Source organism: Callorhinus ursinus, unplaced genomic scaffold (assembly GCF_003265705.2).
Source record: "Callorhinus ursinus isolate GAN/ISIS: 27379988/994484 unplaced genomic scaffold, GSC_fseal_2.0 scaffold49, whole genome shotgun sequence".
Classification (NCBI taxonomy): Eukaryota; Metazoa; Chordata; class Mammalia; order Carnivora; family Otariidae; genus Callorhinus; species Callorhinus ursinus.
In genome coordinates, this window is record NW_027397111.1 from 6889433 (window position 1) to 6912612 (window position 23180).

The 23180-nt window shown below is 50.7% G+C and overlaps 2 protein-coding genes across 12 annotated transcripts in view; one reads left to right on the forward strand and one right to left on the reverse strand.

Annotated features, from left to right (window-relative positions):
- The window catches only part of RNF141 (ring finger protein 141), a 37109-nt gene extending 34391 nt beyond the window's left edge, over positions 1-2718 (forward strand). The window contains exon 6 of the mRNA XM_073882921.1: positions 2551-2718. Within this exon, the coding sequence (XP_073739022.1) occupies positions 2551-2593 (43 nt within the window). The 3' untranslated portion in view covers positions 2594-2718. The remainder of the gene's footprint in view (positions 1-2550) is intronic.
- The window catches only part of AMPD3 (adenosine monophosphate deaminase 3), a 52223-nt gene continuing 30617 nt past the window's right edge, over positions 1575-23180 (reverse strand). For 10 of the 11 annotated variants that reach the window (XM_025894389.2, XM_025894391.2, XM_025894390.2 and 7 more), the window contains 11 exons: positions 21018-21237; positions 18941-19070; positions 14665-14859; positions 13187-13318; positions 12489-12652; positions 11616-11742; positions 8825-8988; positions 7593-7713; positions 6289-6462; positions 4591-4701; positions 1575-3517 (listed from right to left, as the gene is read on the reverse strand). In XM_025894389.2, the coding sequence (XP_025750174.1) occupies positions 3341-3517; positions 4591-4701; positions 6289-6462; positions 7593-7713; positions 8825-8988; positions 11616-11742; positions 12489-12652; positions 13187-13318; positions 14665-14859; positions 18941-19070; positions 21018-21237 (1715 nt within the window). In that variant the 3' untranslated portion in view covers positions 1575-3340. The remainder of the gene's footprint in view (positions 3518-4590; positions 4702-6288; positions 6463-7592; positions 7714-8824; positions 8989-11615; positions 11743-12488; positions 12653-13186; positions 13319-14664; positions 14860-18940; positions 19071-21017; positions 21238-23180) is intronic. The other variant, XM_025894394.2, reaches the window with a different exon arrangement.

The window sequence follows — 23180 nt, forward strand, 5'->3', positions numbered from 1 at the left end:
ATTTGTTCTCATGTCTTTTTACCCTTTGGACAGTAAAAAATAATAGATAAAATACTCCACCCCATATTAGTTTTAATGTTTACCTTGTAAAATCATTTCCAAAATTACACTTAGAGAAGCAAGGTAGAATCTTAGTGCTAAGAAGGGGAAAGCCACTTATAAAAAGGAATGGTAGTTTGTAATTGAATTTGCTGATGTACATCATCTTGAAGAAGTACACATTTTGGTATCAAGAAACATAAAAGCCTCTTCAGAGATATATTTTGATAATCTTGCAGCTGTGTATAGCCTTACTCTCTGGCATCCTCGATCTTTCTGATAAAATACTTATTTAGTCTTTTATCAGAAAGTATTTAGTATCTGATAAAATACTTAAAATTTCCAAGAAACTATGTTTTTCTGATTAGTGTTCCTTTCATTGCAGTTAGTTACACTTGTTCTTTATAACAGTCAGTCAGGTATCGAGTGCTTAGGTATATTACCAACATATCACCTTCAGTCGTATCTACAAACCCCAAAAAAGATGAATATTGTTTCACCAGTGCAGCACTCAGAAACAAGTAAAGAGGAAGCCAGAAGGATGTGCTTGCAGGTGTGCTTTAATCCAAGAGAAGAGGAAGTAAAGGCCCGGGACAGGCCTTGGTACATACCAACCCAGGAGCTGTGATTTGTTTTCATGTGGCAAAGAGCAATGTCATTAATCACTTCAACAATGCAGTTTGAAGTAACACATACATGAACTTGATTGAGCCTTAAGGGATACATGCCTCAAAATTTGTTCTTTTAGAAACGTGAGCTAGTGTACACTTGCCTTTGATTCCAAGTGTGAACACAAAAGAAAGTAGGGATTTACTGCCCCCCCGCAAAAGGCCAATTAGGTACAAAGAAGTGATAAAAGCGTAAAGTGCTACTGAAAAAGGTGTCTGAAAAGTTTGCAGGACCAGTAAAGTCGAACAAGTGTTAGCTGAATAGACTAAAGTAATATCCAGGGAAAAGGAACACATGTGGCTTTGCTCAGGAACTGTCCAGGGCAGAAGTTAGAGGAGAAAGATAGCAAAGGTTTACCTTCTGGGTCTAATGAGCTTCACTTTAAAAATTCTGAGTATTTATTGTGAATGTCATCCATGTCTGAGTCTTAGTAAAAGATAAATTAGTAGTTATTATTGATAACTTTTCATGATGCCCCATCTTTTTTTTAATGTTTTTATTTCAATATAGTTGACACACAATGTTACATTAGTTCAGGTGTACAACGTAGTGATTCAATTTCTCTATACATTATGCTTTGTCACCACAAGTATAGCCAGCCACCATCTGTCACCATACGATGCTATTACAGTATCATTGACCATATTCCTTATGCTGTGCCTTTTATTCCTGTGACTTACTCCATAACTGGAAGCCTGTATCTCCCACTCCCCTTCCTATGTTACCCATCCTCCCACCCCTGCCCTCTGGCAACCATCAGTTTGTTCTCTGTATTTATAGGTCTGATTCTGCTTTTTGTTTGTTTATTCATTTGTTTTGTTTTGCCTTAAATAGTATTAACTTGAAATCATTTTAAATTATTGAGCCACAGTCCTAACAGACTTTATTTAATAATTAAAAATAAATACTTGGTACAGATAAAATGACAATGAAAAACTGTACAATAATTGCTGTGTTAGGACAAATGTGTACAAATGGGGGTTTTTCAAAAATAATGCATAAGATATGCTGGGTTTTCAGTCAATTTCATCATTAGCTGGAAGAGCACACATGTCTGCCTAATAAAAAGACTACATTTACTGTTCTGTATGCTAAGTTAACCAGTGGAGGGGATGAGCATTATAAAGTCACAGGACAAGACAATCTAAAATCAAATAAGCGTCTTCACAAGCAAAAGTAGAGTTCTTCTAAGTCTATAATAATTCAAAAGGGCTTCTCATAATCTGCATTTGCCCACAGAAATAGACAGAAAAGTCTCTGAGCGACTTGTTGACTACTTGGAGCACATGTCCTTAAAAACTTGCCAAAAGGGAAATTCATTCAGTTATTTGATGTACATTTATTGAGCACCTACTATGTACCAGGCACTAGTAACACAGATGAAGAGTATATTGGTAAAGCTTAAATTCAGATTGGTCTTAAAAAATGCTTTCTGATGAATCACTAAATTCTACCTCTGAAACGAATTATATACTATATGTTAATTAGTTGATTTTAAATTTAAAAAAAAAAATGCTTTCTACCTGGCCCCTGGGACCACTTACATCTTCTGAAGAAGTCTGCATGTTAGATAAGGGAGAAATTTCACCTTTAAAAAAAAAAATACAGAGGTTATAGTGATAAAAAAAACATCTAACATCTGTGAGGCGCAACAGAATAGTGGGGAAAGGACTAGATTAGGAGTGGGGACCAGTTCTGCGGCTGTTACTTACTATCTTTGTAACCCCAAGCAAATTTCACCTCTCTGGCCCTAACTCCTCAAAAGTGAAATGGTAATTGGGCTACAGTCAGAATATTGGGACCGAAAGGGACAGAGATCATCTAATCCTGTGTTTTCCACAGTCCTTGTAGTTCAAATGAAAATATGAAGAAGGCCCAGTGTTAACAGTGACGACAGCAGAGTTGCTCTGAAGAAGGCAGCACCCAGAACCTCCTGTAGCCCTGGAGGGGGACTCACAGAACAACATTTGAAAACCACTCATCTAGTCCAAACCCCCACTTTTCAGATGAGAAAACCAAGACACAGAATAGGAACGATTGGTTCAGTGTTTACATTTGGCCTCCTAAATAGAAAGGAGGGTGGAGGGCTAAATAAAACAGTGTAAGAAATTCATAAAAAATGCAAATTGTCAAGAAGGAAGTTTTCCGTTTTAATTCTCTCAAAGTAGTTCCTTTATGAAAGGGAGCTTTGAAATTGGTTTTGTTTAAGGCAGCCAGCCAGTCAGAGGCTGAAATGAACAACTACCAACTAGCCTGCAGGGTCTATGGAGGATTTTGGCAGAAAACCACACAGACCTCATGTCAGTAGGCAGTGGACCTTGGAAGATCCTGGCCCCAACAGTGCAAGCACTAGTGGTTTCAAGAGAAATATTTGGAAAATTTGGAATGAGTACAGACAAGTGTCCAGCTCCCAAATCCCCAAGGAGGAGTCACCATCTATTACTCAGAAATACTAACAGAAGTGGGTATGTTAGATCCTAAAGTGAACAGTGCAACCAAAATCACTAGTTTGAAAGTTCTTTAGAGGCATCCTCTCCAAGGAGGACCGTCCTAGTTTGGTATCTTGACTGCTGTTAATCACAGCAGACTTGAAATTAAACCAAAAAGTTAAAATGCATGTCCACTGCTGGACCTATTGGGTCAGAGCTGTGATCTCTTCTGATTTCATGGCATCAGACAGGAAGCTGAGCTCATTGCATAGGGTCTCATATCGGAACGCCATCCGGATCTGAGCAACATTTGTCTTTCGAATATCATTTCCTTCAGGTCCTTCTTTATAATAATTTTGTCCCAGAAACTTTTGCTTCTCCTGTAGAACCAGAGAAGTACAAATGAAACCATAAACCTTAGGTTCACTTTCTGTATTCACACGACAGCTTTGACATTGGCCACACCAAATCAAACCAGTGCCCCTGAAGCTGATCCTCTACCAGGACATGGTTCCCCATGGGGTTCTTAAAAATTCCTCCTGGCTTCTGTGTCCTCAAGGATGTCACCCTGACACCCACATTCATTCCCTTCATTTCTGACTATGCTTTCCTTAATCAGGAGACAAAAATAAGACCCCCAGTGCTGCTGGCAATAAAGAAGGCATGATGAAGGCGTGAAGACTCAGTCCCTCCTGAGAGCTGACGGGGTAAACAGATGTTTCTGGGGAGGCCCAGTCTTAGGAAGCAGGTCTGCACAACTGAATCTTGAACCTTAGCCCTTGTCTGCCTGAGCATCCAACAAGAGCAGCACCGATGCAGCCTCTTCCTGTACCAGTTACATCACCCAGGGGAGGGCCCCGGCAGCCTAAGGCACCACGTTCTCAACCCTGGCTCCATATCAGATCACCTGGGAAGTTGTACTTACTGATGTACAGGTTCCATCCCTACAATTTTTTATTCAATCCCAGGTACTATTCACTATCCAAGAAATACTGAGTCCCTTCTGTGTGCCAGGGACTATTCTAGGCTCTAGGGATATAATGCTGAAAAAAAAAACAGTCTAATGGAACTACTGTAATGGAATTCACATTCTAGAAGGAAAGACAGGAAAACATAACTACATATTACAATGTCACTAGTAATAAATGTTATGAAGGAAAACAGATAAAAAGGATGGAGACTGATGGCAAGTGTGGGGCTACTGTAGAACGGTGATCAGGGAGGACCTCTCAGAGGAGGTCACGTTTGAAGAGAGGTCTGAAAGGGTCAAAGAGCAGCCTTGAAAATTCAGGGGTCTCCCCAGGTTTCTCTAGGACCTGAGTTTCAGACAGACACCGTGCTTGTTGTCTTCACTGATCTCAGCGCCTAGAAAGTGCCTGGCCTGCAGCGGGCGCCCACTGCACATGTGTTGCAGGGACGGGGGGATGGAGGGTAGCACCATCACAGCCCGTACCTGATGCGAGAGCCCGCTCTGCAGCACGCTGTTCCTGGCAATTTCACACAGGTCACATGTGCTCAGCTTCCACACTTGAGCTGCAATTGCATATTCTTCCATAAGGGCTTCCTAGATCCCCCCGAAAGTAAATGTATTAGACGGTAGGATACCCCTTTCAATCCTTCACATATCTCCAAAGCTAGAAACATCAGACAGACTTTGCAGATTTAATTTTTCTTTAATGGCTGGCACCCAGATAACCGAACAACATTCCCACCCCACCCCCCCTTAAATGATGAACTCCTAAGAGCATTTTTGGCAAATTCTCGGGTTTCCCAAGAGAGATATATCAAAGAACACCTCCACATCGATTTGTTGGCCAGCACATGTCTGAAGCCCTGTGTCAGTCATGCGGATGCCTGCCTCTTGGGCTCCTACGACAGTCTCCCTGGTGACGCACATGTTAAGTACGTGCCCTATAGCTTTGCTTTTTATTTAGCATCATTTTCTTAAGATTGTCCGAAAATCAAAGTTAATCCGAATAAAGTATGAAGAGCAGAGATGGAACATAAAATAAGAATGAGAAATGATCAGGTAGTGAGACAGTAATCCCAAAATGACTTAGGTTTGGGTTGTGCTTTCCCTTTATCTCCTAGGATATGAGATGTCTGCGGTTGGTCACAAGCTCTTCTGTTACCTCTGGGACGCCCCACTGCCTCGGTAAGCGAGAGCAGCAGTTCTCAAGGTGCGAGCCAGGGTCCCTGAGGCCTTTTGAAAGGTCATCCCTCTTCCAGCTATGTATCTTTGTGAGGCGAGATTTTCTTAATATACTTTGATAAAAACAAGGCATCACAACAGATTGAATGCAGATGCAGATATGAGAATCCTGCTGTCTTCTATTAAGCCAGACATAAAGGAGGTTTGCAAAAATGTAAAACAATGCCATTCCCAATGCCATTTTTTTTGTGTTGGGAAAATATGACTGTTTTTCATAAAAATTGCTACTTATGTTACCATATAATAGGTTTGTTAATATAATTTTTAAATGAGTTAATATTTTTCAATTTTGCACTAGTTTCTATAATACGTTTAAATATCACTAGATATAACTTATGTAGTCAACAGCTTTCTGAGGGTCTTTAATTCTTAAGAGCATAAAGGGGTCCTGAGACCAGAAGCTTGGAGAGCCTGTCCTAGAAGACTCAGGCACTTCTGTTTTTACTAGTCAATGGCTGGTCCCCTCACCTCTTCCCTTGCCCCACAGATCCAAAGTATTATAATAATAATAATAGTATTAACAAAATGTTAGCTAACATTTTGAGTACATGCTGTATTCAGACACTCTATTAGACTTGGGTTCATTATCTTAATGAATCCTCACAATAAAGTAGACGTAGACATAGAGGCAATTGCATCCCTGTTCTATCAATGAAGAGGCAAAAGATACAGAGATCCAGTAACTTAACCAACATGACAGATAGTAAATGCTAAAGAAAGGGAAAAGAGGGCAAAAAAATTAAGCTATGCCTTCAAGGGTTCAAGAACTCCAAAGACAGGGCTCCTGGAAGGAATGCTTTTCGCTCACCAGGAGCTCACCTCTTGCCTTCACTGGGCGCCAGCCCCCACCCCAAAGGCAGAACTGAGCGTGCACTCCGGTGCCTGCAGTGTGGGGGGCAGGCCAGGACTGGGGCCTGCTGGGGCGCCTAACATCCTCACCTTTGTGTAGTGGAACTGCATGGGGTCATCGGTGGAGAGAGAAACATGCAGTCCCTTGTGCAGGAATTCCCTCAGAGGGTTTTTGGAATATTCAAGGAACAGACTGTTGTTGCTAAGAGGAGACATGGCAATGGGGATCTGAGCAAGGTAGTAGAGATACTGCAACACTGGACTCTGCAAAAGAACCACCAAACTCAGGTGACGAGTGCCAGAGAGGGGAGGGAGGAAGGGAGGGCAGGAACCCAGGAGTCTGGGTAGTGTCTGTGCAATTCCCTCACCAAGCCCGAGTTCCCCAAAGCCAGGGCACCCAGACCTCCCCCTCCCCTCCCCACCTCTACATTCATCTCATCCACCACATGCCCCTCTCCTCCTGGGCTGCCCTCTGCCCCATCTTGGCTCCAGACAAGACCCAGCTCAGGGCAGGAAGGCAGCTGCAAGGCCCTAGGCTGCCCTAGCCCACATACTCTGCTCCCCTCCCCCAGGCACTGCCCCCAGTGGGTCAGCCCGGGAGATGCCCACTTTTGTTGTTGTATTGCTTTGACCACAAACATTCAGGTTGAGTCTATAAACACTCCGGCTCCTCAGAGATGGGAAGGGGCGGGCCTGAGAAGGCTAGAGTGGTTTTCTGATGCAATACCCGCCCCCCACGGAATTGTGACACACCGTTAGACCTCCCTAGGATCAGGGCTCAAGAGGAGTCTGAGCAAACATCCTTCTTATGGAAGTGATCCAAAATCTGGAGAAAACCAAATGGGCAGAGTTCGTGGTTGCATTATTTACACAAGCGAAAAGTTGGATGGACTCTGTCCAACAATCGGAGACAAGTTGAATCAGTTATAGACCATCCAAGTGGTGGGCCATCCTTCCAACAGCCTTTAGAATGAGGACCATAAATACTATGTTGCAGCACAGAAAAATGCTTATTCAAAGAGAGCAGAAACAAAAAATCTGCACTTATAATAAGCATGTTAGAAATAATGCTTTGGTAAAAAAGATGAGAATTCTAAATCCCAAAGTGCTAACAATGGCTATTTCTTTTAAAGTAATAGCAAAAAGGGTTTTTTTTTTCCATTTCTCCATCTTTTGGAAAATCCAAATTGCAATGTGTTTGATTATATTCCTTTTATAATTAAATATGAAACCAAGATGATGACAGTCTGACCCAGAAAAAGGCCCTGGCCTTTTAATGTCACAGGCCAGAGCCTCTCGGGGGCAGACAGGAGCCCAGGTGATCCCGCTCCTCCCCCAGGGAGCCCAGAGCGGGACCATGCTTGCAGGTAGGCTTCTGTGAGAGGCCTGGTTACCTTCTTAAGGAGCAGCCCGTGGGAAATGTTGTCAGCGGTCAGGAAAGCAGACACCAGGTGGGTGATGGAGCCAGCCTCCCCACAGTGAGGCCGGAACAGGAAAGTGCTCAGGCCCCGTTCCCTGAAGAAGTGAGGCTCTTGGTCAGCAAGGACCCCTGGTCCAGCCTACTTGGGGCCCCACAGGCCTGGGGCCTGCACCCCTAGCTCAGGGCCTACTCCAGGGGAGACAGTTGCCCATGGCAGAGTCAACACAGCTGACAGGGCATTCTGGAAACTACCTCTCCCAAAATACGGAGCGCCAGGTCCAGAGATCTTCAGAACCAAGAGATACCACCCCCAGGGAACAGAAAGGGGATCGAGTGGTAGAAAGAGACCCGCTTTGTCCCCATTCACGCTTCACCAGGCCTCGGAGTCCAGGTTCACAGACCTTCAGAGCAGCAAAGACTATGAGAAACCATCAAGTTCTACCACTTGGTCATAAAAATGGGCAAACCCAGAGGATGGAGTCAGGCATTAGAAACCCCTGGGCAGGTCAGCAGCAGAGCTAGAACTCAAGCCCCCACCTGCAGAAGCTCAGCCTGGACCGCCCCTCCCCAACACCAGGCAGTCTCCTTTCAATCATGGCCCATCCAAAACCTTCATACCCACAGACTACACTGGCTTAGGCTGAGCGAGCGAGGCCCCGTGGCCCAGCAGAGGGCAGGAGGGAGGCTAGACTTGCAAGGGGGGAATGAACAGCTCAGTGTCGGCTGCCCCCCGGACACCCGACTCCCGTCGTAGGCGGGAGTCCCCATTCAAGAGGACCCCTTGGAAGGGGTTGTGTGTGTGCATTGGCGGGAATCTGTGCGGTAAGACCACCGGCCGGGAGCGCCACGTGGGCACGGATTTCGTCTGTGCCCTTCCCTACTCTATGTCCCGTGCCTGGGCCAGTGCCCGTCACACAGCTGGCACAGTAATCTGTTACATGCGTCAGTGCACGTGTGAACACCGTTGGTATAGTGGAAAGAACATGTGCGTGTGTTAGCACATCCCGTGTCTGTGTCGTACCAGAGAGGGACAGGTACACACGTAGGTGCTGGGGGGCACGGGTATGCGCACGTGTGTACAGGCCCAGGGTTTGGCCGCACCGTGGGTACGACCGTGTCTGTGGTCCAGTGGCCCGCCCGCACGGGCCCCGTGTTGTGTGCTGGGGCGGGAGGGCACGCAGGCGCGTGCGGGACCAGCTCACCCACCTGCGGAGGTTGTTGAGCACCATGATGTTGGCGTACATGTAGTACAGGTAGTAGCTGTAGGGCGGGTTCTGCTCACTGGTCCAGATGTCCGGGCTGGGGCTCTTGTCTGAGAACATGTGGTCGCTGTGCTTGGACTCATCATCCACGCTGTCGAACCCTGTCACCTGGGCAACAGGAGGGGTCCTACATCAAGCCGAGGCCAAGGAGCTGCCAAAGGCCTTGGAGTCCAGGCTTACTGGGTTCATACCCCCAGCTAGGGACCACAGAGCCTGAGGCCACTTTCCTCCCAGGGAGGGGGGGGGTGGGCACAAGGCCACAATCTGTCCTTCCGTGGCTTCTAAATGTATCCAAGAGGCCAGCTGGAGAGTGCCAATCCCAGGGGTGATGGTGGTGTTGGTAAGGGAAAACTTGGGCTGGACCAGGTGACCAGTGAAACCGCCATACCCACTGCCCATCTCTCTGCTACGCCAAGGAGGAGGCCAGCACTGCAGGGTAGCTAGCAGAACGGGCCATCAGCAGCAGTGATAACAGCTGGGAGGGGCAATGGGACAGGCGTTTCCCATCCTCCTACTATATGTCAGGCCCTAAGCACTTACCACACATCAGCGAATATAACCCTCAGAGCCATCCTGTGAGGGAGGGCTTGGCTGTGAACAAACCAGGCCCGAGATGCTTAGGGAGCTTGCCCATGCAAGACAACCAGGCTCTGAGCCTCCATGGGCTCTAGGTCTGGACTCTGGGGCTGTAGGTGGAGGATGCCCCTGGGATGTACCTTTGGGGCCATGGGAAACCAGCCTAGATGCCTCACAAACAAGTCAAGGTGGGCCCCATTCAAGAGGACCCCTTGGAAGGCTGAGCTGTGGTTCCCAGCCTCCTATCCTTCCACAGCAGCTACCCCTCAGCTGGGACCTAAACCTTGCCCCTAGTCACTGGCTTCCTGGTCACCTGGTCCCAGACCTTGACCAAAGTGTACCCACAGAAGATACAGCTTCTCAGCCAGTGCATGGGGCAGTTCTGCTAACATGTCTCCCCCCTTTTACAAAGCCACAGCAGCGCTTTGGAAGGGGCTTCTGAAAGACCGCCCACCTTGTTCCACATCTGGCCCAAACCGGGGAGCCCCAGCCAGGTCTGTGAGCCTCGCCCATTCCTACATGGGCAGTAGGTGCCCAGAGGAGCAAGGGACCGTGATGGTCTGGGCAGAATCTTCCCTGTCACAGAAACATGTGTCAAAGGCAATAACAGGGCTGCCACCACAGCTCCCAGCACAGCCTGGATGGGGCCGGGGCCCAGAGAGGCCCTTGAGCCCTGCTCTGTACTCACTAGCCCCATGCCTTAACTGAACTCTCCAGGGCCTGGCATGGAGGTAACATCAGCCCCTCTCCTGAGCTCTGTATCCCACAGATGCAGGGCCTCAGGCACAAAATATGTCCAACCCCCAACTCCTCCTGCTCCCCAAGCCTACTCTTCCCCCACTTATGATAGTGACCTCTGAAGGCACCCTAGACTCTTCCCTCTGGCTCATCTTCAGGCTTTGCCTGGGCCCTGTCGATGCAACAGCGATGCCCACCTCCGTGCCCAGAGGTCCTAGCCTGCCGTCCGCATATGCCTCACTTGTCCTACTTGGGAGGCCCTACAGCGTGAGGGTAATAACGCCTGCTCGGGAATCGGGCACCTGTCTGTGAAGTCCAGCTCAGCCACCTCCTAGTTTCATGTAATTTCCTCCTGTGTGAACTGGAGCTAGTAGCTTCACAGGGCTGTTGTGAGAATTAAATGGAACAATCCATGGAGAGCGCTTAACAGTGCTTAACACACAGCAAGCACATGATGATTCCGCTTAGCATTAACACCAACAAAATGACGTGAAGTAAGGTAGTCATGAGACTGAAGTGAGATCATGTCATGGCATGGATCATGGGGGCAGGCAGCAAACACAAAAACCGTGAGCTGTGACCGCTGGTACAAGCCCCCAGCATCTCTCTCCTCTGCTGGAGCTGGGCCCCTGACTCGCATCTTGCCCTTTTCTGCCCACCTCCAGCTACCTTCTGTTCTAGGCCTTTCTCCACACAACAGCCAGAATGGTGTTTATCTAAAACATAAGTTCAGTGATGTCCCTCAGCCTGTTTTAAACATTTCCTGGCAGACTCAACACACACGCAGACTCAATCACCCCTCCCCCATCCACCCAGCTCTCTGGCATCTTCCCTGCCTCCCTCCCTGTCAGACCCCCAGAACCTCCATGGCATACTTAGCTTGCTTCTCACTGTCTACAGTCACCTCTACTCTGGGACCCCAGAGGGAGGGATCAGCTCCTGCACCACTCATACCTTTTCTGGCGAGCCTGCCCTCCATCCCTCCATTCCCTCTCCCATAACTCCCATAAATATATGTTGTTGGGCTCATGTACTCAACCAAACAAGACGTGAGAACCATTATTTCAAGGTAAAAGCAGGAGCATTGACATGTCTGCATTTCTAAAGACCTGGGGCTGCTGCTGGGAGCTGCTCGGGACAGGAACCAGTCTTTCCAGCCCTACCCAGCCAGGAACTGACTCCTCCTCAGTCTTTTCCCACTGCTGTCTTCCTGACACCCCACCCATAGGCCAGGGCTGCCCTTGAGGAGAAGGGGACTTCCTCTACCTGGAGCAAATTCATTCTTTTAGAAATTCAGCTTCTTGCCCAAGCCTGAGCACACGAGTGAGAGGATCTGAGGAGGGAAGCCTGGCCCAACCCTCTAGGAATCCTCTCTTCCCTCCACCACGATGCACATCGCCTGGAGCACCACCCACACTTACATATTTGAGGAAAAGATGAAGCTCTTGGTGATCTTGGGGGTTGATTGTGGCCTCAAAGAGGGGCAGGAAGATGTTCTCCAGCATCTTCCCAAAGCTTGGCAGCAGCTTCTTTGCCCTAAATATGTCACTGGGGGAAAACAGAGACTTGCTGATTAAAGTGAACCCAACGTCCCCGTTGGCCTGTGGGAGGGCAGCCCCATCCTTTTCTCAAGCAGCTTGTGTTCCCATCTAAACACCCAGAGTCGAGCCAGAGATGTGGCTTAAACACAGGTCCTTCCTCTCCTCTCCAACTCCCAGCAAGGTCTGCAATACTAGGCATTGGTTTGCAAACTCAACACCCGCCCCTGCCCATCAGAGAGCTTTCCCAAGCTACAGGCCATGCTGGGAGTGGGGTGTTGGGACTCAGGCTGACCCAAGTTCTAAGAGATGAGTTCTCAAATTTCTCAGTGATCCAAACTCTCTGCCACTCAGCTCAGTTGCCCTAAACTGCATATCCCAGCCCATTGAGGGACCATGAGCCCCACACTGGCCAGATGGGAGAGGCCACGGGTCGGTCGTCTGAATCATAGCCGTGGAGAGGGCCAGCATGTAGGCCACCACTAGGTTACTCATACCCGGGGGCTCACACAAAAGGATCATCCACCCTCAAACCCCAATGAGAAGATGGGTAGTAGTTCCTACGAGGCTTTGCACAGGCTTGTTCATCAAAGAACAAGGGTTGAAGTGTCACAAGGATGTTTGCCAGCCACCCCTCACTATGGGACAATCTCTAGGGAGGAGAGGCCCAGGCTGGCACCAGCACCAGCCCCACCAGAATAGCACAGACCCAGAAGCCCATGAGGGCGTGGGCAGACAGCAAGCCACCTCACTTACTAGATCCGGGGCACCTGGATGATCCAGCGCATGTTGGGGGAGTAGACCTTGTGCTGGATGAACCAGCGGGCCAGGTTGGGCCACTCCTCGGGACTGCGGCCGTAGATGGAGAGCCGTGGCTCTGAGTACTGGTACTTGCTCTCCTCCAGCTCCCTGGCCACCTCCTAACACCAAGAAGAGGTCGGGTCAGCCCAAGAGCACCCCAGCTGCTGGATCCTGCGGCTTCCTCAGCCACCTGCTCCCAGGCTGGGAAGACCTGATCTCTGTCCCCTAGCTGACATGTAACTACTCCTCCACCCCAGTCGAGGCTCCCTCCTAGGGGAGGGGAAGGCCTCTGTACAGTCCCGTGCATAACCAGGCCAGGCAGCAGAAGCATCTCCAAATGGAACTAACTTGCCCCCAGCCAAATTCAGGCTGCAGGCAGACAGGGCGGTGAGCCTGGATGCCGTGAGCACCAGGATACCCTCCCCTCCTCTGGCCTGCAGTCAGCACCTGCAGCACCAGCCTGCCTGTGCTCAGGAGCTGGCAGCCAGGGCCACCGCATGGGCCCCCTGGGCACCTGAGCCTTGCCTGAGCTGGATGGTGGGCCCACAGGGATTTGGGGAGGGGGAAACAGGAGGCCATGGAGCGCCCCCACCCTCTGCAGGCAGATGCTGTCAGGGATCTGGGGAGGGCTTGACTCCCAAGGGCTTACTCGCCTTGACCATCCGAGCAAAGTACTCTCCTCCCAGGTAGTTTTCAGTTTTCAAATAGAGGTCGCGCAGCTCACTGGCCCCCACAGGGTTGTATTTGGAGTTGAACTTGTCAAAGCGATGGAATGTCTGCCGACCCTGGAGAGAGGAGACCACGAGGCAGATTGCCATATTGTTCTGCAGCTACTATACATGCATGTTTCCCTCTCCAGGCCTTTACAAGGTGGCCTTATGTGTGGCCATGCTAACCGATGTCTTCTATGTCCGTTCTTGCATAAACTCTTGGAAAGTCCTGGAGTCAGGACGTGTATCCTCACTCAGCCAGCCTGGGGGTCCTTTAGTGAAGCCCTCTGTGAGGATCAAGGGGCCTTGTGCTCCAAGGCGCCATGGCTAGGAGCCCAGCTGACTGAGTGAGCAGAAAACACCAAACTATAACAGTCAGTAATACAGTGTGTCTGTTACTGCTTGGACTTCCTAAGGCACCTTCTCCACATTACTCATTTTGTGTTTGATTGGTTTTATGAAGATTTTTTTTATTGTGGTAAAATATACATAACACAAAACTTACCATCTTAACCATTGTTAAGTGTACAGGTCAATGGTATGAAATGCATTCATTATGTTGTGCAACCATCACCACCATGCATCTCCAGAACTCTCTATCTTATAAAACTGAAACCTGGTACCCATTAAACGATGATTGCCCACGACTCCTTCCTCCTGCCCCTGGTAACCACCACTCTCCTTTCCGTCTCCATGAATTTGCCTACTCTATGTACCTCATACAAGTGAATTGTACATTAACTGTCCTTTTGTGTCTGGCTTTTTTGACTTAGCATCATGGGTTCAAGGTTCATCCATATCGTAGCAAGTATTGTACTTCATTGCTTTTTAGGGTTGAATCATATTCCGGTGTACGTTTTTACACACCCTGTTTATCCCTTCACCTACGGTGGACACTTGGGTTGTTCCCACTTTTCAGCCATTGTGAATAGTGCTGCTACCAACGTGGACGTGCCAGTGTCTGTTTTCAGCCCTGCTTTCAGTTCTTCGGGGTGTAGTCCTAGGAATGGAATTGCTGCAACATATGGTAATTCTATATTGAACTTTTTCAGGAAACTCCATACTGTCTTCTAGAGCAGTGGCACCATCATTTCTCTTTTAATAACTGTCCTGTCATAAGGCACATGGCAGTCCCCATTTTATAAGCAAGGAAATAAAAGTGTAAGCGAATCGCTTAAGGGCCCACGACTCCCAACTGGCAGAAGGGGAATTAGAACTGGGACCTGTCTGACTCCAGGCCACACGCACTTTTCCCCTGTCCCATGGCCCTGTTATTCCCTGAGGCCAGATTCCCTTTCACACCTCTGTGGCTGGAAGGAACAGGGCCGCAGCCTCTCCCTGGGCCCAGCCGTGGGCTTCTTTCCCGGGGGCGGAGTGCTCGCCCAGGATGGCGGGAGGCACTGGGGCAGAAGCTCACTCACCGCATGGACATCCAGGGAATCCACAGTGAGGTCGTACGGGTCCATGTGCAGGCTGTCGAACACCTGCCGCAGGGTGATCTTGCGGCCCCGCTTCTCGGCCACGGTCCTGTCGGGCTCTGTCTGGTACGTGTGCTTGATGAAGCGCAGCAAGTGCTTCTGGTTCATGCACGCAGCCGCGTGGATGTGTGTGTCCACCTGCAGCGCAGTGCCCACCAGCCATGAGCCAGGCCCCCTCTCCCCACTGGCAACGAGACAGGGTGTCCAACCCTCAAAGCGGCGCACGAAACCTCAGCACCCGCGGTCCCACCAATGCCTGGACCTACGCCCCTCCCCCCAGTGTCTCCCCTAGATTTCTAAACTGGTCCTCCTTCTAGCTTTGCTGCCCTATCAACCTCATTACAGCAGCCAGAGATCTTTTTAAAATGTAGATTGGGTCTGGCCACTCGCCTGCTAACAAATCATCAGTGGCCCCCAAGTCTTCAAGAGAAAGCCCAAACTCCTTCAACTGGGATTCAAGGCATACTTCCAGTTCCCACCTTGCCACTGCCCACTCTGTGTTCCAGCCATGACCCACCACTAACAGGTGCCCAAGGCACTGTGCTCTTCTGCACTGCGTCACTTTGCCCATGCGTCTCCTCTGCTTGGCATGCCCTTCCTTGCTCCTCACCCATCTCATCCACCTACACGTGATTTCTTACAACCTCCTCCACTTGGAAGCCAATCCTGATCCCCCCAGCACACTGACCAGTTGTTCCCCTGGCCGGCCGGGAAAGCTAGCGCACACACTCCCGTGACTGTACACGTCCTCCCAATTCACTCTACAGATTTCCCCTCCACTCTGCCACTAGGCTGAGAGCGTGGTCCTCAAGGGGCCGGGACTTCAGCTGATGCATCTCAGTCTCCAACGCCTACCCCACAGCCTAGTATGACCTATTTGTTGAATCAATGGATGGATGAATGAACAAAGGCTGATATCCACATCCTCATATAACCCAAAGGACCCGCCAGATGCCCCACCAAATACCATTCTTCCCACTGACCTCTCTTGGAGCATTCCCTTCAGCCAGCAGCCCTACCGCAATGGAGCCCTGGCCAAGCCGAGGGATGGTCTGAGGTCACAGTGGGCATCCTGACTCCCCTTGCCCGAGCCCAGGGGGCCTCAGAGAGGGCCCCAGGGAAATGGCAGCAGCCTCACAGGCCAGGATGCTGCCAACCACCAGGCTGCACTCTACAGTTCCTGCCGTAGCCGACTGGGTACTCTGCCAGGACTGGAATGAGGAGGCGGCTGACCTGTGGCCAGGGAATGCTGTCCACAGCTGGCCAGGCATCTCCAAGTCATGCCAAAGCGGACATTTGATCTACTGAATCTCTGTGAACATTATACAAGCCAGCCTATGTCATTGGCCACATCACTGACTCATCGGGGCCCTTCCTGCCATTCATCCTGCCACTTCCAACCAGAAAGACCACTAAACATCAGAGAAATAAAGCCATTCAAAGCGCCAAAAGCTAAAACATCACCCAAAGCACTGTGCAAAGGTTCAGTCACCTCAGGGGCAGGCGGGGCTCATGTGGGATGCCCAAGTGGTCAGCCTGGCTTAGCTCAGCCGGACACAGCTGAACTCAACTACCTCGGCATGACATAGCACATTCTGGGTTTTCTGGTGCTGTCCTCTAGCATGCCAGTGACACTGCAGGGGGTGCAGGCTGTCCTTACCCCAAGTCACAAGATGAGGGAGAAAAACAACTGGACAATCCAGGAAACATCCAATCCAAACTTCAGAAGGTCCAAGGTGATTATTTTAGGAACAAGTAAAAGAGCCCGTCATTGGATGTCAGTGTTTTCAATTCACCAGAAGATACCAGTGCGTTCCTTGCTTTCACCTCCGGCCCAGGTCTAAGCAAACGGTACAGTTTACAAACAGGGCTGGCCAGTACCTGGCCCCTGTGCCGACACTGGCCATTTCCACATGCATGTCAGACATCAATAATCAATTGCAGCACTTTCACTAAGCATTGGGAGTAACCACTGCCAACTGGTCAAGTTTGGCACAGAAGATGAAGCCAATTTGCTCTGCTTGATATATGACACTTAAACCAAAATGGAGAAAGCCCAATCTTACCCAACTCCTTGGCAGTAAACACGCTCAGCCCTGGTTCTTAGCTCTGAACAAAAAACAAATGTCTCAGTTACACAGTCCTGCTGGCTGGGCCGCATGGTGTCATAAGTCATGCCCTGTTGTGATGTTGCAGACGCTTTCACAAACACCACCCACACAGACCCATGGCCACTCACAGCTTCTGCCTCATAGCACAGCCCTGGCCTGCCCTCCCAATACTGACAGCCACCTTGGAAATATGGAGGCCACCCTCCCAGCCCACCTGGGGTTTCAGAAAGCCAGCTCTCTTCCCACAGAAAAAGCTTCCAGGGTAAGATAAAGTAGCCAGCACCCAGGAGGCAGGGAGGGGCAGGCAGAGGACTGACTTGGAGCAGATCCGGGCCCATGTTTATGGACTGCTGTGGTACCAGAGAACAGGCCACTGAGTCATAGCACAGGGGTCAAGGTCATCCCTATCCAGAGAAGCAAACAGTGTCTGAGCCAGTGCAGTTAGCAGGAACACCTCAGCCCCCGGCAGCAGGAAGCAGTCAGGCCCGGAACGTTCATGCAGAGGGCGGGGCTGCACGGGGCCAGGCAAAGAGCTTCCTCAGGCACCCGCCTGGGCATGGGCGGTGCGTTCAGGCAGGACTGAGAGGAGCTGGCATGGTGCCTGAAGCACCCACCTGTCTGAGCCCCTGAGCCTCACAGAGAAGGAGCAGTGTTCAAGGGCGAGAATGCCAGGTGGGTGATTTCTAACACATCCTCTCACGCCTACCCGGAGCCCCCTGAGACACTTCCATAAGCCTCCCAGCCCATGAGCTGAAGCCACCTCTCACTCTTAAGGTCTCATCCAAGTGGAAGTCCATGCCAGACCCCATGATGCTTAACAGAAGTGACCCTGGGGCCTCCCTGGAGGAGGCCGTCTGTCCATCACTGCTCAGTGTTCCCAATCAGGTCAGGGAGGCCTGGGCTCCACAGAGAAGCCGCATCCTCCCCTGGTTAATGCTCCCTTATCAAAGCTGACCCCAGGGAGGGGGAGTCCTCAAGGGGTCACATCTGGGACAGAGTCCTCTCTGGAGATGAGTACCCCACAGTGAGTCAGCTTGGGTTTGGCCATGAGGCAAAGCCTCATCCCCACCCTTCCCCCCTGAGCTTCTCTCCCAGAATACTACCATGCCCCCTCCCCACTCCCTGCTTCCTTTGAGAAACCCAGCCCCCCCGCCCCGCATGGTTCAGAACCTCACATACCTCTGCCACCTCACTCTCCCCACAGCCCAGCACCATGCTGTCCCCCACACCTGAGCTCCGGCCACACCACACACTGGACATAGTTTCTCCTCTCTCACGGCACAGCACTCCCTCCCTCTCAGGCTTTGGCATATGCTGTGCCCTCTGCCTGGAATGCCATCCCTTCTACTCCCTTGCCCCCGCATGCCCCTGCTCCTGCCCAGGCTGACTCCTATGCACTCTTTAAGTCAGCTCAGTTCTGGGCTCTTCCTGGAAGCCACAACACTTCACCCTGAGAGGACCGGGCTAGGAACTTCTCGGGGACGGTCAGTGACTCCTGTTCAACATCAAACACCCCAGGCTTAGCACTGATATTAGTTAAATGGAATAAAATGGAACAGCTGGAGGCCATGACCACTTAACACACAGACCTGCCCCAGCCACAGCCCCTGCAGGCTGCGGGCACCCAAACCCAGGCTAAGGCTGCTCACGCACCCTAGGGGAGGGGCAAGACGGGAGTGCATGGGATGCTTTTCCTTACCTACTTCTGATCCAGAAGGAAGCAAAACCACCAACTCCCAAGTCCAAAGAGGTCTTAACAGCCTTTTCTCTCCATGATGAATTTAATACATCCTCCACCTTACAAGTAGCCTGGCTTCAAGTCTTATGACCAATTAACAGACCATATCCTATTTTCCAAGTTAGAGGGCACTTTGCAACAGATACACAACACGGACAAAGGTTTCCACCTAGAGTCATACCAAGTACCGTCTGAGGCATGGCCCGGGAGAAGGAAGGCAACTCGCCAGTCTTTCTTCCACATGTACACATCACACTCCTCTGGCCAAGGAAGGCCACACAGGGGACCAGCCCCAGACTGGCTCAGGGCACCCCAGTGAGTTGGGGGGGGCCTGGGAGGGGTTGCTCTCAATAGTGGCCCACTGACGCACCTTTCTCACGTTATAGAAGTCTCGGTGGGGGTTACTCTTCAACTCTTTGAACTCAGACATTTCATTTAACATCTCGTGAAGGCTGAACTTAGATTCCAGAAAGTTCAGTCGCCGGTGACAGTATGTTTTCCTGCAGATGGGGAAGGGGGAGAAACCACAGTTGAGGAGAAGTCACATGGAGCTCTCCAGTTTGGAGACCTCCAGCAGCTGTGGGGACCGGCCCTCAGGTGGAAGGTCAGGATGTAGCAGGGAGGGATGTGGCGGTTCCAGCTTTCTGCAGACGCAGCTGGACTGTGTAACCACCTCCATGTGTTCTGTGACATGAGTAGAGAGTCCATTCAGGGCAGTGCAAGGCTGACTTTGCGAACTCGTGCAGGTTCTCGGACTTCTAGCTGTATGTGCTTTTAGGCAATTCATGCCAAACCTCCGTTTCCCATGAACAAATATGGAGATGGCAGTGGCCAAGACTGAGCAGAGTGGATGCTCAGTAAAGGTCTCCCTCCTCATCCCTTCCTTCCTTCTGTGTTCCCATTGATCCTCAGCCACCTTTAACTCCTTAAAAGGAATTGCATTTCTGCCCAGAATCTCAGTAATACAGCCAAACTATAAGGCAAGACCCACCCACATTGGCATGGGAAGAAAGCATCCGGTGACCTAATGACATTCTGCAAACCCCGAGACCTGAAGACCCTTCGACTCTGAGATTTCAGGACAAGCAGAGAGGTTTTGTATCACGAGCAGATGAGGAATACAGAGATGTTTGTTACTAGGACAGAAATCTCTGCAGGGACTGATGCTCCCGCCAGCCAGCAAAGGCCACCAAGGGTGGGAATGCTCACTGCTCCCGGCCAACTTCCAGCCCATACCCAGCCCAGGGGCCTGGCCATGTGCCTGTACCCACAGCCACATGGAACTTCCAACCACAAGTCATGCCACCCTGCTTCCTGTGACCCCCAAATAAACAGCAGCTCCCTTGGCATGAAATCACTCGGACTTTCATCAGGAGCAGCTGCCAACCCTGGAACAGCACCATCATGTCAACCGAGACAAGCCCCAGAGCAGAGCTCAGAGGAAACATAAAGAATCTGAGTCAGGAGGGATTTCAAAGGCCATCTCACCTAGTCCCTTTACCAGCAGGACTGGCCTGGACAGCCTCTGGGACAGGACAACCCCTGCTCACATACCTCCTGGAACAGCCTGGGTCCTCCCCTTCCACTCCCTCCCAAGGCTTCCCCTCATAGCTTCTCCTCACATGGCAGAGGCAAGCTCCTGGAAACTGCCTTTTCCCCCTACCGGATCTTAGCTCTGCCCTCAGATCAAGGAGGCCTGAGACCCACTCTGCCCACCCCCCTGGGGCCCACCTTCCTCCTTTGGAAACTGACATCACACCATTCCCTGCAAAACCCTGAAGGCAGGGCAAGAGAGGCTCCTGGGCAGTGACCGCACCCTTTCCCTGCCCCCACTGCTGGGTCCTGACCGAGCACTCAGCACAGCCATTCCCCAATTCAGGGGCCAGGCCTGCCGAACCTCCTTTGCTGATTAGCTGAAGTGCTCACCAAGAAGGGAGGGACCAAATGCAGGGAGACAACTGCCTTCCAGTTTAGCTCAAGCCAAGCCCACGAGGGAGCGAGCATCCTGGGGGTCATGGCACAAAGCTCCCAGGCTCCCTGCACTCTCCCCTCCAGAAACATGGAAAACCCAACAACCAAAGCAACAGTCTTCTCTCTTCCACCATCTGTGATGCCCTGGGCTGGACCTCTGCAAGGCTGCCAGCCTGAGTGGGGAGAGGGAAAACTGCCACTTTAAGGTACACAGGTGGCCTCTAAGAAACAGAAGCTCCAGCTTTAGGATGCAGAAGAGACAGGTAGTACTGACTCTAAGAACATGCCAGCCTATGATGGAAAATTGTTGCAGGAACCCACAAAGCATGGGGGGAAAGGGAAAGTACTCTCTTTCTGAGATGATTTAAGTGCAGGAAAGCCCGGAGTAAAAGGGGGATCTGGTTGGCCTTTCCCAGCCCCTTCCTACAGAACAGCCACCATGCAAAGAGAGGCAGACTTGGGAGAAGCCGGCTTACGTGGGGCCATCTGTGATGAGAGCCAGGATGTGGCTCATGTCCACGGTGTAGGTCTCCAGGTCGGGGTAGGGCAGGCTGTGGGGCTCCTGGCGCTCCAGCATCTTCTTGTTATCGTACACGAAGAGGATGCCCCCCTGCATGCGGACCAGGTAGCCCAGGTTGGGGGGAGCATTGTCCAGACAGTAAGGGTCTTCCTGGGGCAGAGGGGGAGGGTGGAAGTCTGCAAAACAGGATTGAGTGATTGCAAAGTGCCCTTGACCTCATGAGCTCACGTGAGCTCAGAAGTCACCTCAGGGAGCGCTAGCCTCATCATCTCATCTCAAACCCAACCACCCCCACCGCTCTCACCTGCCCTGACATCACATATCTCCTTCCCTCCTTTATATTGTCTCCCTAGCATTTGCCACTATGGAAAATAATTCCACTTACTTATCTTGGGTCTTTTATGTTTGGTTTGTTTACTGCTGTATCCGCATTTCCTAGAACAGTCCCTGGCACATGGCTGGCACTTCAGTAAATGTTTTTAATTTAACTGAAATGAGCTTCAGCCTCCTGGACATGACAGGGACTCCAGGCACATTAGAAAGGGCTATTGTGTCTTCTCCTAATAAAATAATAGGCAGCACCTGGGACTGCCCAGTGGGAATAATTGTCCCTGTCCTCCCACATCTTCCTGAGCCCAGGGCAGCCAAGGGGCTAGATGGAAGAAGGGCTCCCCTCCTCCCCAAATAAGCACAGAATAGGCAGCTCAGAGCAGGGAATGGCAAGGACAGAGTTCTCTGTCCCCAGGGCTGTTAGCCCACAGGAGGCAGAAAATGCCGCTTGGCCATTTCCCAGTCATGAGACTGAACAAACCACTTCACCTCTCTGATCCTGCCTGCTCATCTGAGAATAACACACCCTGCCTTAATGGGATGTTGCAAAGGCTGCAAAAGTGGGTATAAGAAATGCTTTGTAATAGTAATGCCTAACCCATCAATTAGACGACATTATTCTCATCACTCTTACCATGAGTTCTCCTGACTCTAGATAAGCTCCATCTCTGGCCAAGGAACAGAGGTTATGCTCAATAGCAGTAGATCTGGGGGCTCTGACTCTGCACATCAGCCAACCCCACATAGGGCGCAGCTGCTCAGCTGCCAGCCTCAGCAGGCGGAAGCCCTGGAATCTTCATCGAAGAAAGCAGCCAAGGCCTGGTGACCTTCCTGGGTGTCCCCCAGTCAGTGCTCAGAACAAACCGCCCCAGAGCACACATGAGGCATCACAGGGGCTGAAGCATGTTCCCCCAACAGGCACAGCCCCAGGCTAGCTCAGGAGTCCCTAAAGTGTGCCAGCGTCCTGCAAGAAGCCACAGCCTCTGCCTCACCAGGCTCATTCCCAGACCCCCTGGGTACTCTGTTTTGTATAAAGTACACATTTGACAGCTGGTCCTGTCTGCCCTTGCCCAGACTGGGGCAGGTAGCATCGACTAGCCTCAGACAGATAGGGAAATAGGCCCGGAAGGGCTGAGATTTAACCAGGGTCCCAGGTGGTCACAGATGTTCAATGTCCAGGTCTTAGAGCTTCAGGGAAAACCTGGACAGGAGACCCCTTGGCACCCATTACACCCAGAGGGCAGCCAGGGTCCTGGGCACTGGCACAGACCAGCAGGCCCTTGCCTGATCTCCCAGTACCACCTTTACAGATGGTGGTTTCTTGTTGTCTTCATTCATCTTACCTAACTTACAGCCTCTACTGCTCCTAGGTCCTTCTTAGGCCAGACTCCCCCAGAAACCATCCTGCCATCTCTGATCTCTTCTTCCCCAAATTCTGCAGTGTAAACGCAGCTACCATTGACTGAACACTCACCAGGTGCCAGAACTGCACTAAGTACTTCATGTGCATTCTTTCATTCAATCCTCAGAACGGACCCAGGGCATAGATATTAGTCCCGTTTTACAGATTGAGAAACTGAGGTTTGCCCAAGACAGTGGTGGAGCTGAGACCAGGAGGTAGGTGTGTTTGACTCCAGAGCCTACTTTCCCTGCCCCCAGAACATGCACTCTGCGTCTACCCCCACTCTACCCCACCCCACTAGCAAATTCAGCATTTACTGTCGTGGTATTGTTTTAAATATCCAGGATGAGATTGCCTATCTCTCTGAACTGCTATAGCTCAGTTCTA